This window comes from Sinohyriopsis cumingii, chromosome 6 (genome assembly GCF_028554795.1).
Source record: "Sinohyriopsis cumingii isolate HCF-2022 chromosome 6, ASM2855479v2, whole genome shotgun sequence".
Lineage (NCBI taxonomy): Eukaryota > Metazoa > Mollusca > Bivalvia > Unionida > Unionidae > Sinohyriopsis > Sinohyriopsis cumingii.
In genome coordinates this window covers 126,921,654-126,939,294 of record NC_142966.1, presented here as the reverse complement: position 1 = coordinate 126,939,294, position 17,641 = coordinate 126,921,654, and the positions used below count along the sequence as shown (strand labels likewise).

General features: G+C 36.3%; 1 protein-coding gene across 2 annotated transcripts in view; it reads right to left on the bottom strand.

The window, feature by feature from the left end:
* Window positions 1–16,956, bottom strand: part of LOC149797915 (ufm1-specific protease 2-like) — a 47,207-nt gene extending 30,251 nt beyond the window's left edge. The window contains exons 1-6 of one of the 2 annotated variants that reach the window (XM_089962961.1): window positions 16,695–16,956; window positions 11,534–11,672; window positions 10,872–10,963; window positions 5,554–5,761; window positions 4,553–4,767; window positions 3,841–3,928 (exon numbers count right to left, since the gene is read on the bottom strand). In XM_089962961.1, the coding sequence (XP_089819087.1) occupies window positions 3,841–3,928; window positions 4,553–4,767; window positions 5,554–5,761; window positions 10,872–10,963; window positions 11,534–11,672; window positions 16,695–16,742 (790 nt within the window). In that variant the 5' untranslated portion in view covers window positions 16,743–16,956. The remainder of the gene's footprint in view (window positions 1–3,840; window positions 3,929–4,552; window positions 4,768–5,553; window positions 5,762–10,871; window positions 10,964–11,533; window positions 11,673–16,694) is intronic. The other variant, XM_089962959.1, reaches the window with a different exon arrangement.
* Between the last annotated feature and the right edge of the window lie 685 nt (window positions 16,957–17,641).

Below are 17,641 nucleotides of genomic sequence, written 5' to 3'. Positions count from 1 at the left end.
TGACAGAAACATGGCTAAAAACATCAGGCGATGAACCCAAGTATGCAGATCCAACACCCATTGGTTACTCGATCAAGTCATTCCCCCATAATTCTCGCGGAGGTGGAATTGCTGTCATCACAAAGAACTCCATGATAAAACGTCTTAACCACACCACAACATTCAATTTTGACCAAACATCATTTGAACTAGTCCAAACCACACCCACACTGGAGCAAAGGTCAGTCCATTTTTTCTGCCTGTACCACCCTCCTCCTAGTAGAAAAAACAAGCTGGCTGACTCTCTCTTTTTGGAGCAGTTTCCGAATCTCGTGGACTACGGAAATTCGATAGGTAGCAACCTGGTTATTCTTGGAGAATTCAACTTTCACTTTGACTGTCCTGGAAACTCAAATACATCAAAATTCAGATTCCATTAATGTTTTCAACCTCAACCAGTCAGTTAACCAACCTACCAATAAACACGGTCACATTTTAGACTGGATTCTTCACAGACCTGATGATAACATTCTACGGTCCTCCCTGGTGTCCCATGACCTTGCATCAGATCACCTCTGCATTATATGCCATCCCTAACCCTCCACCTTTATCTGCTACTAAGATAAACCTCTGTATGATAAATAGAACCAAACTAATGCACGACATCCAAGCTAACTTAACAACTTGCTTACATCCTACCTCAGAACAACTCGATAACTGTCTGCGTTCACTGCTTGAAACAGGCCCCTGCTACCAAGTGCAGAGTATCAATTCAAAAGTTTTCTCCATGGTATAGCAGTGTTAGGGACCAGCTTCACACTGCTAAAAGAGACCGCTGTAAAGCTGAGAGGCTTTGGCTTTCCACCAGACTCACTATTCATAAACAAATCTATGAAGCCGCTAAGAAGAATGTCACAAATATAGTCCATGCAGCGAAATCAGCTAACTACACTAATACAATCATGGAAAGTTCCAGCTGCAAAGAGCTCTTCAAGATTACTAACAAGCTAATGTCAAGGGAACAAATCTACACCACTTCCAACTGCCTTCTCTCCAGTTGACCTTCCAGACATGTTTGCAAATTTCTTCCATGACAAAGTACAAACCATTAGAGATAAGCTTGACACCACAATTTCAGCTGACTCGTCGTCACCTTACAGTTGGGATACAGAATTTGAGTGGCAACCATTAGCAGCATTTGAACCTGTCTCTATCGATTTCGTATGTACAATCCTGATGAAGAGTGCACCAAAGTCATGTGATCCAATTCCAACATCACTGCTGCTTGAGTGCTTAGATCCAGTATTGCCTTCACTAACTGATGTTATTAATACCTCTCTCTCATCCAGGAAATTCCCATCATTTTTCAAAACTGCCATTGTAAAGCCTCTGCTGAAGAAAACAACACTAGACCATAACGATTTAAAGAACTACCACCCAGTTTCAAATCTCCCATTCATATCAAAAATCTTAGATAAGGCTGTTCTATTCCAGCTTTTATCTTACCTAAATTCAAACAGTCTTTTTAGCAATGTACAATCTGCATATCGCCCTTGCCACAATACTGAAACTACTCTTCTAAAAGTAGTTAATGAGATTCTCTCTGCATTTGATAGCGGAAAGATTAAAGTCCCCACTCTCCTTGATTTGTCTGCAGCATTTGACACAATAGACCATGATATATTACTTCACCGTCTCCAGCATGTATTTGGCAGTCATGATACAGCCTTACTGTGGTTCAAGTCCTACTTGGTCAACAGGACACAAATTGTATCTGCAAATGGAATACACTCCAGCACAGTTGATCTATGTTGTGGTGTTCCATAGGGGTCTGTTCTTGGACCTGTTCTCTTCATTCTGTACACTCACTCGCTCTCAAGTGTCATAGATCATCATCCAGTGTCTCACCAATTGTACGCTGATGACACCCAAATATACAAATCTAGCCACCCAAATGAAGTTGATGCTACCATCCAAGGTGTAGAGAGGTGCATTTCTGATGTGAAATCATGGATGACATGTAACAAGCTGCAGATGAATGATGATAAAACTGAGGCCATTCTGATCACAGCACAAAGACTTTCTCATTCACATCCTTTACCTCAAACAATAAATATCAGCAGCACCAACATTAAATTCACACAATCAGTACGAAACCTAGGTGTTACTCTGGACAGTACTCTCACACTGCACCAGCATGTCATGAACATATGCAAGGCTGCATATCTTGAGCTGAGATGCATCAGCTCAAATCGCAAATATCTTTCAGTTGATCCCACTAAAACACTTGTGTGTTCATTAGTACTTTGAAGACTGGACTATTGTAACTCAATTCTGTCTGGTTCATCTCAATATCTGCTCCAGAAACTTCAAAAAGTTCAAAACACAGCTGGTCGGATCATACTTAGAGTACCACGATCAGAACACACCTCCCTGCTGCTCTGTGGCCTACACTGGCTATCCATTCGATCCAGAATCAAACACAAAATTTGTTCTCTGTGCTACATTTCACTGTCAGACTCTAGTCCAACACACCTATCTGACCTCACCCATGTGTACACACCAGCAAGATGCTTACGCTCCTCTTCTGACAATCGTATACTCATTATTCCCACTATGAAAACAAAGTCATATGGATAGCGTTCTTTTGCATACCAGGGCCCAGCAACATGGAATGAATTGCCCACTGACCTTAGACACAAAGACACAGTGATCACATTCAAGAGGGCTCTCAAAACTCACTTATTTCGACTGCGAGAACAAACTTAAAGACCTAATAATGTTTCCTACCTTAAATATTCTCAGCATGTTTTTAATGTTTTCTAATTTCATGATGTTTGTTTTTGTAATATCATTATATGTTTTTTATCTTATAGGTGTTGTCTAATGTTGTAAAGCGTTTAGAGCTTCTAAAGATTAGGCGCTATACAAAGTTCTCATTATTATTATTATAATGCAGTTGGGTTCTATGGCTCCCAACTACCATGTTATAGCGGGGTCACACTGTATTAATTTTGTAATCTTTGCTTTCTTATACCTCCATCCACTATCAATTAAATATAGATGGGAGTTATATATCCTGATATACCATGTTTGGTGTGCCAGTCTTTCTACTGAAACTTGTCGTATTACATGCTCAAGCATTATTGCTAATTCATTGGGGGGGGGGGGGTAATTTTCCCATTTTGGAAAGAATGAAACTGTCATCAGTATTTAAATCTGTGAATTAATGGGTTCTCATTGACCACTGTTTGCTGGGTCTGCAAAGTTGGCAGTAATCACAAAGCCACAAAAATTTATGACTCATGCCTTGGCAACATGTACCATATATAGTCACAAGTCATATCGAACTGTAAAATGAGCAGGCCCAAATCTGCTATCGCATAATGTAGTGGTAGATCTGGGTCTATGAGGGTAATCAGCAAATCACACTACATAGACCCTGATATGCTTGCACATTATTTTATGGCAGATCAGGGTCTACACTGCAGCTGGACTCGAGCAAAGACATACAGCAAGGCTTTACTCATCCATATTCATTCATTTACACTCAGTATCGGGGCCGCAAGTGGCCAAATGGTTTAAAGCGCTCGCCATTATAGATCATTGCCATCTCATCTGTCTACATGGGATCAGGTCTCAGGTTTGACCAATGCAAGTATGTGAGAAAGCTTGCCAATTAGTTTCTCATGGATTGGTTGTTCTTTCCGAGGTTTTCCTGGGTTCTTCCTCCACCATTTATGCTACCCACATATATAGCCTATCTTGTGCTGAAAAATGGTGTTAAACCCAATAACTACAACAATCAGTATCTTTTCTTCGTTTCATCAGAAATCATAGTTCAAGTCATGCAGAACTTACCTTGGCTATGTTTAATAACTGGAGAACAACTTGGAATACTAGTATCAGGTCGGCTACAATTTCTGTATATTTCAAAGGATAATGAAACCTATGAAAGAGAAATGTTTTCAGATGATAATAATAAAGTAGATAGATCAAAAAATATTTGTCACATAGGAAAAAATCTCATAAATGAATTGTGCTTATCATTAAAAGCACTTGAGTTTATTGGTTTATTGTTTTATGAAAGCAAGCTGTCCAGTGAAATATCTTTCTCGAGATTGATATTTATTCTCATAAACAAAATATTAGTGTGGTCTAAGCCTGTGGATTTAATATATATATATATATATATATATATATATATATATATATATATATATATATATATATATATATATCTTTCTCATTATGTAAAATAAATCTTCTCATTCAACAGCTGTCTGTATTTACCATAGTTATCTCAAAAAGTGCAATACTAAGTCCTGGCTGCTACTGGAAAATGATCGATATGTTTCATTACATGTCAATAGGGTAAAACCTGTCTTGAAAGACCATTGCTATGAGAATCCTCCTGTCTTGATTCCAGATTCCTAGACCACAGATTTCTTGATTATATAGATATGACCTGTTATTAGAGTCCACCTGTATTGAGAGATCATATTTTTTGGTCAGAAAGTGTGGTCTTTTGAGACAGGTTCTACTGTACATGTATGACTAAAGGGATCTTTACCAAACCCCTGCTCTGTCCCTTTTTCCTTTTCTTGCTTTTAAACTCATCCTCCAAAAGGTCACAGATGTCACTGCATGTGGCTGCTTCATTAATCCCAAGGGAGCTGCTACTGGTAAGAATCACAGGGGTTGTTTCTAGATGGAACACTGTGCTGTCTGATTGAATCTGACTGCAAAGGGTCTGAATCTCCTGCTGTAATGTCTCACTCCATAATGCTTGAATAGAAAAAGAAAACTGAAAATGAACCTTCCTTCTTTTCATGCAAAAGACTACTACGAATAATAAAACAATCTAACGTCACCTATATTAAACAATAATGAACTTTTTCTGAGTCATACATATGATCTAAATAAAATTATACATCTCTTAAAACAGTCAATATCTTAAAAGGTCATTCTTTTTTACTTTCCTAACTCCTGGGCTTGACCAATGTGTGTATGTGAGAAAGCTGCCAGTACCTTCCCATGGGTCAGAGGTTAATAATGGGGTTTTCTCAGGTATTTCCTCCACCAATTATACTGGCTGCCATGTACAGCCTATCTTGCACTGAGAAATGGCATTAAACCCAAAATAACTACTTCCCTGATGTGGTTGTTGACGGCAGTTCTATGTTTTAATGCCATTTAATTTTCATAAACTAATGAAAATCTGCATTTATGTATAATTTTTGCAATTTGCTCACTGGCACCACCCATACTGTAAAACTCTTATACCATTAGTGTTCACAGAAATTTGTAAAACAATTGCAATTTAAAATATTTAGGCTTCAGTAACTTAGTAACAGTCAATTTAACTTTTATTTTTCGTCCTCCTCAAGACAGCATATCAAGAAACTAACATACTGACTGATAATGGAAGAAACATTTCCACATTATACATCTTGGGCTGAAGAGGCTGACATAAGAGATGGAGTGGAAAAGGGTTGGGACAAAGGCAAAGGGGCTCCTCTGATTCTACCTAGTTGAAGAAAAATCCAACCATGTCACTTTACAAAAACTTACCATTCTCTTTGTCCCAGGCAAATGTGACTGGTATATGACATCTGACTCTAGCTATCACACAATCAGAGAGTGGACCCTCTTCATTAATGTGTACACCTGGTTTCTTGATAGATTTATCAGGTAGGTAAAGGTAGATATTATCCTCTGTCACTTGGGAAGCATCTTTTCTAATGTGGCACACCACCACTGTTTCTGCTTCTACTTCTTGCTGGAGAGAATTTTAGATTGCAGATAACGTACTTTTAAATTTAATTAAATTTTAGTCAATTTAAAGAGAAAACTGAATTTGCATAACTATTTTTAAATGATGAAGACTATGATAAGAGGTGTGCTACAATCTATCATTAAACTGTAAAAGATTTATTCTCCATTAACTTTTTGAAAAGCTTAAATTATGCTAAAATGTAGCAATTTAAAATTAAATACACATAAAACCAATATTACAGTGTGATCGCGATTTATAGGTGGGTTACGTTTTTTGAAGCACGTACAAAATTTGACAATCGCATAAATTAAGATACTTTCTCTGTATAACTTCAGTATGTTAAAATTAAGGGATCCTTCTGCAAAGTAGATTAAAATAATAAATAATAAAAGTTTTCATAAAAAGCATAGGGAAACAAACTTAAAACAGGAAACATAAAAGAAAAACATGAAATTGTGAATTTTAATCAATAGAACATATGTACATGTAATTAAAAAACGAAAGCTGAATTGGACACTAGTGTTCATCAAGCCATGTTGCCAACATCCTTTCCATCCTGTCCATTATGTTGGGGCGGATACAGCAACTTTTCTGGTTCGAAAGGGAGGTTCCAGCTCTCACACTTGCTTTTATTTTTTCAGCACTGTCAAGTATATGTATTGTTCTACATGTACTTTCACTAAGGTTCAAAGAATGCTTTATCATGGCATTACTCTGACCAGCTTCATACCTTTTCACTACTTCAAGTTTAACCTCTAAAGAATTAGCCTTCCTTGGTCTCTTTGGACTATCACTTGATTGTCTTTTAGATGCCATCACTAATTACGTTCCAAAATTGTAACGAACAAATTGTTCATGTACATACGTAAGCAGCACTGAGGCCACAATAAACAGAATGGTGGGGCCATAAGAGCTGTGCATTGTGGGTGATGTTTGACTGTGATGGTGGCACAACCTATATGTATGAGAGAGTTATCTCAATAGTAGTGATCTTTTTTGCCTTATCCCCCATTTTGTGTTATTTCAAATTCGCGTAAATTGCAATCACACTGTATCTGAACTCCACAGATGGTAAATACCATACACATTTGCATATAAGTTGAGTCTAACTGCAAACTGTACAGACCCAGGTCTGCCACTGCATAATGCATCACCAGATCTGTGTATATGCAGCTTGTTGGGAGTAATCAGCAGAGCATGCAACATTGACCTTGATCTGCAGACCAGGGTCTATGTTGTTTGCAGTTGGTCTCCACTTATAAATGAGTATATACAGTACTGTATTACATTTCTTCATGATATGGTGCAATTCACTGAACAATAGGGCCAATAAGACATCACAGTGCTCAATCAGTTTTCATCTGATTCTGATCTGGCCAAACATGTATGATGCCATTAGTGCCAACAGGCAATCTTACTGTGATCTGGCCAAACATGTATGATGCCATTAGTGCCAACAGGCAATCTTACTGTGATCTGGCCAAATGTGTATGATGCCATTAGTGCCAACAGACAATCTTACTGTGATCTTTTTTTGTGGCAACTGGTATGGTCCACTGTCTTGCACCAAGTTGTTCCAATCAATATATGAGATAGGCATGAAGGTTTTCACAGCTGAAAAGAAACAGGCTACTTAACATGCAACTTTCTGATAAAAACCACTCTCTATCACTTGTAAAAAAAATGATTTTCATTCTTTAACTTACAGTTTCAGTGAAATAAGGTAATGATATTTCACCTTCTATTCATGATATAAACGTCTGAAAATACCTTCTATCATTCATCTAATGAACAACATGACTCTACATAAAGAAAAGTTGCCAAGTCTGCTCTTCTTAATTTCATGCTATGAAAGTCTGAAGAAACAACGCCAGTAAAGTGTTCACAAACTGCACCAGAACATAACAAACAGTCAATATTAATCCCTTTAAAGAGAATAAAATGAATGAATTTCTCAGGCCATTTATCTGGCTTCCAAAATTTTTTGACTACCACCTTAAAGCTGTATTAATATTTGTGTGAAATCATCTCTAGTGGAAAAAAGCAATTCTCACTTAGAGAACAATTTTTAGATAAACTTCTATACTATATTCTCAGTGACCAAACAAAAAAGACTGGTCAGGATAACTTTTGTTTATTGAAAATGAAAATTTATTAATACAAAACCTGTGGAGTAAATGTGTTGAAATAATTATTAATGGAAGAAAACTTCTAATCTGAATTGATTATGTATACCCAAGATATCTTCACTGGATTTTGGTAAAACTCTCAAATTCACATGTACAAGTAAATTGGGAAAATATAATACTCTTTGGGGATGTCAACAAGAACACTGTGGTATGAAGCAGATGTAGTAGCATTATGAATAAAAAACTTTAAATTTATATCATTTCATCAATCAACCCACAATATTTATCAAAGCTCCACAATGAACTATTTACTATCTACATGTGAAATGCTAGATTACTGTAAAAAAATTGGGTCTTAGATCCTCGCTGTTGTAGTCATAATGCTGTTTAGAGTTCAACCAACTTTATGAATGTTTGACATAACAGCTTTAAATGAAGGTGTGTACTAAGTCTGGTTATAAAGAGCCAATTGGGAATTTCCATATCTTTCGATTCATGAGCAGGTCTGTTAAGATCTGGCAATATTTGAGCAGCAGCCAATTCCAGCTTCACTGTAAAAAATATAATGATTGTTCTCAAGACTCTTTCAGGATAGTATGCATACAGCATGCCAAAACCTCACAAGCTAGATGCAAATACTTAACCAAAGCCAGTAAGGACAAAATTTTAGTCATGACTGGCTTTTTTGTTGTTGCAAGGTTGTGGTACTAATAGAGAAGCATATCATCATCAGTTTCATTATTCTACCAAAAACAGTGCACAAGACATGAACATCAAACACAAAATTTAAGTCAGTGAAGCACAAAATATAGGCCATAGTGACCTATTTATCCCCTCACCAAAATGTTAGGATAGTATGTTCAAAATAAGTAAAACACCTATGTGGTCATGCCCTAAATCCTAAGCCAGTAATATGTGGACTGGAACAATTAACCCTTTTTCTTCATGAGTGGTGATAAGAAATAAGTAACTTTAAGATTAAAGCATGAATAGCCAGAACACAAAATCTAAGCAAAGTAAATGAAGTATTAAATATGGATCACACTGACCTATTATTGACATAATGGTGTAGTAATCACAAAAATGCATTCCCTCAGCATGTTTTCAGGATTCCAGGTACAACAGTATGCATACCAGAGGTCAAAGACCTATGTGCTCAAGAGCTAAATGCAAAAACTAGTAAAATGTGAAATACAGGTCATCGTGACCTTTTGTTTTAAGGATGTGGTACTTGAGGTACATACAATCATATAGTGTGATGATTCTAGCATTTATCATGATGTATTACAAAGTTTCATAATTCTATAAGATAGTGTCTGATTACTGTTAACCCTTTACCTCACAGAGCAGTTACCCAGTGCAGTGCGCTATAAATAGAACACCTGTTACCTATTTGACTCCACACTCATAGGCCTGCCTGTTAACTGTTAAGCAATGTAGAGTATGTTACGTTTAATGGCAATTTTAACCATTTTACATTTTTGGTACACATCTATTATGTGTCAAAAAATTTAAGAGTTAAACCCGATTGTTATAGCTATGTAGTTATTTTTCACAGAAGAATTTTGTATGTGCTTTAAAATCTTGAGCGAACTCATTCACCGTCATGTCAGTGAGGCCACGTGACCAACCGTAGCTGCCATTTCTCATACTCGAAATTTACAAGTTTTTTGTCTGCATATACATCACTAAGTCATCTGAATTTGATGATTTATAAAAACTAATTGCTGCCTAAATCAATATCAGAGCCTTTACCTAAGTTATTGAATCTTTCATAGTTGTGATTCTAATTGTGAAAACTTTGTAAGTACTGAATGAGATCAGCGACCTCCATTCTTGGAGAGTGGAGATTACGACCCAGTTACTTTAAATAGCAGATATCAACCAGAGCATAAACAGTGACCATGTGATCTGACATAATTGTCATTCGCAGAAATTAATGTAGTATCTAATAGGGGGTTTTCCCCAAAGGTGGCGCTACGAAAACCGGCTTAAAGTGGCTGAAGTTTACGGCAGGTGTCAAAAGGCGCTTCCATGCGAGTGGAGAAAAGATGCCAAAAGGCGCTTCCATGCAAATGGAGTAGAGGCATCCAAAGGTGCTTGCATGAGGGTAAAGGCTTAAGTGAAAATTTAAAAGAAATAAAGGAAAATACTTTGTTTTGGGTTGTTCTGGGAATTCAGCACATCCTACAATGGATCTATGCAATTATTCAAGCAATGCTTATTCTGCAAACATGAACTCACTTTTATATTTTTCAGCTTAATTGTACATACATATGTATATTACATATTGCATCAAATACAATTCTTGTAATAAGTCACGTAACACAACATGGCTGGCATTATCCAGCTCTAAACATCTGACAGGTGTCCTTTGCACATTATATATTAACTTTTATTATGTGGAGGGGATGTGGGGCAGGTCGCTGAGTGGTCTAAGGCATTTGCCTTTTCAGATCACTCACACATCACCTGTGTCATGTGAGTTTGAGTTTTGGCTCAACCAACATTTGCATGTCCGAAAGCCAGTCAATAGCTTCCTGTGTGAAATCTTGATCATCCATACAAAGACAATTTAAACATAGAAAGTCAATTCCTGATCCCATCCCACTTACAGAGGCTAAATAGGAATTCCATCATTTTTGGCAGGACCAAAATCTAACAGTACTACAGAGATAATGAATGCGTGGTTTTGTGGTCTTTAACAACATTTTTAAGCACATGATAGGATAAACATGGCTCCCAGCATATCTGGTTGAGGAAGAACATGTGAAGAACCACCAGCCCACTGGAAGCCACCAGCAAGCTTTCTCATATACAACATGCCGGTAGAGCCAAGACTCAAACTCACATGGACAGAGGCAAGACATTTGTGATCTGTAAAAGTGGGCAACTTTGACCACTCATCGACATGGGATCCACGCTTGGAAAGATGAAAAGAAAAAAGGCACAAATTATCTGGTATTTTCCTTAAAAAGATTTACCAAAAGATGCTGAAGCTTCTGAACTTCTTTCTTCACATTGCTTTCTTTGGGTTCTGACTTTGCTTGGTACACAACTCCACATATCTGAGAACCTGGCATGGAAGCAAGATAATGTATACATAGTATAATAGTATGCTTTTATTTTGTTTGACAAATGAGAAACTCGTCATAAGAAACATGCAAAAAAGCAGAATCTGCCCCGATTCTTTCAAGTTTAGAGAGGGCAAATAAATGAAGATTAAAACGTACTTTTTTTTAAAAGATCGTAAAATTAGATCTTCTGATTTTACTCATGCCATTTTATAATGTATGTATAAAACTCTGATTTTACTCATGCCAATTTATAATGTATGTATAAAACTCTGAAGTATCAGTTTATAACTTTTGATGTATAATGGTCATGATGTTTATAGTTCAGGCAAAAATGTTATTCTCAAACGGAAGAAATATAGTAATGAGCACAAAATTACATTGTAGATTTATCTGTTCTGAGTAATATATAAACTAAAAAAAATAATAGGAAACCTTATGAAAGAGTTACCACCTGACAGGCCAACTCTCATATCCAGTCAGTTTATTTTCTTATAAAATTCAAAAAATTTCACCTACATTAAGTAAGTTGTTAAAACATGCTGCACAAAAGTTTAAATTAACAACCATACCTCCACACTGAATCAGTTCAAGAGTATGGACAGTGTTGTTTACATCCTCTAGAGGACAGAAAGCAACTGCATGGATAATTGTTTTGTCATCAGTCACGTTTCCAAGAAGAAATCCAGATGTAATCTTACCAGCACACTCCTGAAACATAAAACGTTCATTAATTTTATAAATACAGGTAAACCACCGATCTTCCAGTATCCTTTGTTCCAAAGCCTTGTCTGATTAACAGTTTTGCAAGACCAACCAAGGTCACATAATAATAATTCAACAAAATAGGTATAAATGAAACTAGGTTTATTAATTACTGTACTTGCAAAATATGTTGCTGTACTACCACTCCCAAACTGGCAAATTTTAGAATTTTACTGGAACTGTGGAGTTAATCACAAAGGACTGGAAGCTGCAGGCTTCACCATCCGGGGTACTTTAAGTTGAAGCCACAGGATTTTCAGATGTACTGCTCTGATGCACATTCTTCTTGGCTATCTTTTTAAACATTTCATCCAAGCAAAGTTGTTTTATGTGCTTTGATCCTTCCAGAAATCTCAGAAACACTTATTTATGCATATTTCTATGCAATTTTTTTTAATCTGGGACGTAGAAAATCACTCACGCAGGAGTCCTCCGTATGTACTTTTTTGTTGTAAACAGGAAACTTTTGTGACACAATAAATATGTTCTAATCACTATGAAAAATAAAACGATGCTTTTATTTAGGTTAGTTCCTGACTTCCTCTGATCAAAGGTTGTTGGCTTGATTTGATGAAAGTGCATGTGTTATTTAAGTTGCAGCTAAAGGCTCTCTTTGAAGGACCAAACCGATACCCATTTGTTATTGATGCAGCAACATCAAATAACTGTAGAACACTGAGACAGAATTTTTTAAAATTTGCTTAGCATATATCGTTGCTTCAAAGGTAATCAGTTTTCTTTGAATTTACAGTAAAAATATTTTTCCTGGTACATTTTATTCTTCTAAAATTGCCATTGTCTGGTTGACTATAGTCATTTCCCATTCCCCCTTTCAAAGGTGGTTGATTGTAGCTAGTAAGTTGCATGGCTATTTTCATTATATTACAGCATACAGTACCAAGGTCAGACATCTGCATAAGGAGATTATGATATAACAATACACTGTTAGGGTGGTTCGAAAATACAAAACATGGATTTGTATGTAACAATAGATTCCAGTGCATTTTCATATCCATGTTATGTTGCCTTTGAATTTTTCCAATCCAAACCCAAGACCATATAGCTTTTATCAGCCAAAAATATTGTCACCAAAAATATTGCCAGATGGTATATTTTGTCTTTAACAAGGAAAACAATCACAATTTTCAACATTGGCCCAGTGCAATCCCTGTTATTGTGTTAATTTCTGATTGTATCCATATAAATATTGCATGCGACCTTGAAATCAAGACACGTCGAAACTTGGACAAAATTCTGTTTGCAAATTTGGACAAGTATTTTGGGGTTAAATGGAAAACTGATGAATATTTTAATGAGATTCAAAACTGTGCTTAAGTTGCTAGAACTGATAGTTCAGATGGGACAGTAGCCAAGTGTAATAAAGTGTGTGATGCCTGGCTTAGAGTTTGGAATAAAAACTGTCCTTGGACTGACAAAATTCATTCTGATGGATAAACAAGAGCTATATGCCAGTGGTGTAAAGAATGTGGACATTAAACTCAATGGCAACTACTGGTTCTTCTAATCTGCAAAGTTCCACATTTTCTAGGTGTTTGACTTCAAGTGACCACCTACTTTTTAGGTAGTCATTAAATCAATAACTGCACACTAAAAGAAGCCTGTACAGCTCTAATTCAAGAGTACAGAGATGTATTTGCACACTTTGCAGTCCTAACTGTAATTATGTTGGTGTCACTAGTGACATCTGTGGCATGCCAGAGAGGCTTCGGTGTGCATAACAAAATCAAGATGAAGGGAAAGTCCAGAATAAAACATGAGACCTTAACACACTTGATGCGAGTCAAAGAAGAGGGACCTAGTGTGGAGGAATATGATCCAAAGCCACACATCAGAAACCATTCTAACATAATCACAGTGGTAATCAAGCCATTTTTATTAGCACGGTATGTTACTGGGTAAATTTCAACACCTTTCAAAGCCCTAGGGCATTTACTTTTTCCTACTGCCAGTGGTTTACATCTGTGCATGCCTGCTGTGTTTGAGCATCCTAAGATGGCAACTCTATCCTTAGCCTGTTTGAATCCTGTGAGCCCTTCTTCGTCCTCTGTTGTAACAGTCCTTTTAGGTGTGCATCGCCACTACAATGCAGTTCCATCTGCATTATACACCTGCTCAGGACTCAAGCTTATGAAATTCATCCAAAAACTCAGCAGCTCCTTTGTAGTCTGCAGTCGGCAGTCTGTTTTTCTCCACACACTTTATGCATGGAATTCCATGGGCCTAAGTCAGTTCCCTGTGCAATTCCACTTCACTTTTCTATCCATCTAAATGTTGCCGGTTTATTGTCACTCAATCTTTCTTGGTAACTTTACAATTTTGTAATTTTCAAACCTTCTATCATATCAGTTCTAAAATGTCTGCTTCAGCCATTCAGAATGTTTATGAGTTATTGCTTTTGAAACAGCTCCATTCATCCATAATGCTTTTGGGGCCCCAAGTGGCCGAGTGGTCTCAAGCGCTCACCGTTCCGGATCACTGACATCTCACCTCTGTCTGCGTGGGTTCGAGTCCAAGGCTCGGCTAGCGTGGGTACATGGGAAAGCCTGCCAGTAGCTTCTCGTGGGTCACTGGTTCTTCCCTGGGTTTTCCAGGGTTCTTCCTCCACCAGTTATACTGGCCGCCATGTATAGCCTATCTTGTGCTGAAAAATGGCATTAAACCCTAGATCAACAACAACAACAACAACCATAATGCTTTCCTTCCTCTCACCAGACATAAGTATGCACTAATTAATCTGAAACGACTAACGGATGAAAGAAAGCAACTTGGTCTACTTTGTCCTCAGCAAGATATAACCAATAATGTGTTAGAAATGCTTTTAAAAAAAACAGGAACAAAAGACAGTCTTTATGCACAACTGCCATTTATCTTAACTGAGAAAGACTATTTGAACTGCAGCCAAGTATCACATCTGAAAAGATTTTACATTTGCAAAACCATTCACATAATTTGCAGAAAGATATTTCATTATTTGTATAGCTGTGAAGAAAATGCATGAACAGCTTGCCTAATTCACACAAGAGTTGTGTACTTAGTATGATGGCCATTTTTTCATTTAAAAAAGAAAGCTCTTAGAAGATTTTAAGTTCGAAGTATACTCAATTTTACTATTGATAAACTATAATTTAATTGTTGCATGTAATTATTGGTAAAATTGGTACAATGTTATGCTTTTATTACCTTAGCATATGCAGTAATACAAATTTAAACATATATTACTAGTCCTAATCATATCTTGCAGAAAATAAGCCACAATGACCCGCAAAAAATGTGATTTAAACAGATATTTCAATATTTACCATTGTCTGCTATAATTTATATTTCATATTAAACCTGTTATCGTATAATTGCTATTTTATAAAATAGTACCTATCTATAACTTGATACTGTGCTAAAAATGTGTTGCAACATCGCAAAGAAATGGACATAAATGTAAAATGTAATCAAATTTTCAAAGTCTACCTTGACAAAATGGTGTGGAATCCAATATGAGCAAGGTCACTACAGACTCATTCCAAATGCCAACAATGGGCTCAGTGCTGATGCGCAAAGTCTTCATACAAGTTAGTATACTGCCATATGCACTGACATGTCCGAAACAAAAACACAAGTTTGTCTGAATCCCACATTTGCATCACTAAAATAGCTTGACCAGAGCTAGGGTTTAAACCAAAACTACCTACATCAAATATGACTTCTTGTTCATCTTTTTATCTTACACCCGTGACTTGAAATCTGGTTCACGAATAGTACCTTACTGTCAACGGTTTAAGCAAAAGAGCCTGTTATAACCAACATTAAAAAAGTTCAAAAAAGAATGAAATACCTTACACGTAATGATATCGGTACTGCAATACAGATGTTGTTTTTGGGGTGGGGTGGGTGGGTGTTTTTTTGTCGGGGTGGGGCGACTTTCATCGTTTTTGATAAACGAAACAAACTGTGCTGCTACTTGATTGAAGTATATGACAGACCAACAAGTCGATCTCCACTTTTTTCTTACATTTCTGGTAATGTCTGAAGAAGAAAAAAGCGGCAATTTAATTGTTAATGTTGGTCTAAAGACAATATGGGGGGCACAATTTACCCAAATATTACACAAATATGGCCAAAATACTGTCCAAATAACGACCCAAATACTGTCCAGAAACAAGCATGTGATGCATTTACTAATAAAGAAATTTTTTAATTCACTGCAAAGTTAGGTTCTTGGTCAAAATGAAATACATTAAATTACTAATGCAATTAGAAATTCTTTGTACATAATCTAACGAACATATCCAATTATCATTAGCTCAGAAATTATCGACAGAGTCAGAGACGACATATATGCCCATAATTTGCATACTTAATTGTAGATATCTATATTCTAGAAGAAGTATCTATATTCTAGAAGAAGGTTCATTTTTATTTGTGGACACACCTTTGACCTTTGATTTAGATATAATTATCTATTGTCCATCACCCCCTGCCTCTTTGTTCGAAACATTCAAAGACTTTTATGTGTTCGTGTTCCCACCTTCTGATATTTATGTGGGTTGTTTTCCGTAAATAATCTGAAAGAATTTTGAACAGAAACTGTATTTATATGATCGTTTTTGTTATGTTGGTTTATCTTAATTTGCTACTTTCTTGGATTTATCGTTCTGACGCTCCTGTACATACAGGCCCCTTATTTCCTCACAATACTTTGTAGCTTTATTCTATAAAATTAATAACTTGTTATATGTTATGTACTATCACCCACTGACATATCTGTCTTTGGGTATATTTCATTATTTGGACCGTATTTGGGTAAATCGTGCCCCCAGCCAATATGGTTGAAGAATAACTACTGAAAATGCAAGCTATTTCACGTTTCAACAAACATAAAACGATACAAATTTAAATTATTTCTACATCTCGTGGTGAATTAACATTGCTTCTAAATAAATATCAAGAAAATACCGAAATTAAATTCAACACTCCCCGTTGAACGAATACGTTGACATCCATACTTGAGACTGGTTTCAAACATGGAAGTAGACTGGTGCTCTTGTCCTTCTCTTTTTTAAGTGCGCACTCTACCTATGAACATCTGGCAGGTGTAAATTTGTTTACATTTGCAACATCCACAAAGGTGAGAATGTTGGCATGTGTCACCCTCGTGTAAATTTCTTTGGATATTGTACTCATGGAAATTATACATCTAACCAGAATGACTGCTTAAATGTGCTCCAAGAATTAGCCTGGATAAGCCTAAAGGGTGTAGTTTCGTCATCTTAGAATTTCTCAATCTTGGGAATACATTTCAAGATGTTATTTGCCATAAATGTTTAGTTTTAAAACAAAAAATAGCAGGCTCGACTGATTTTCTTCGCAATCAAAGACAAAGGTCTAAACAGATAAAAACAGTCAATCACCTACTCGAATGAGTCAGGTGTTTGATTTGTTGAATATCAGTTATGACGTCAGTTCGAAATTACCAATAATCTATATCCCTTATTATAGAATCAATTATACATCAAAATAAAGGGTATTAAAGGCTCTTTTAACAATGAATACTATATCTGAGGTCTTTTATAAATAGCCATATAACCAATGAGGAAAACCTGGGAATTTCTTCTTTCAAAATCTAACCATATGCAAATACAAAACTGCGGAGCGCTACCTTCAAACAAATATGCAAATTTATGCAATTAGTTATTATTTTCATATCATCATGCATGGTGTTCTAAACAAAATGGTACATTAACATGCGTGTTATCATGAAAATTATGCCTATTTTGCTCTTGTTACACAATATCCCTTGTGCCAGTAATACATGTGCAATGACCTTAATTATGTGGAAATTAGAAGTCTTAGAACACAGGAGTAAAATCCACGTACATTTAAAACTGTTGCATTAAGCGAAA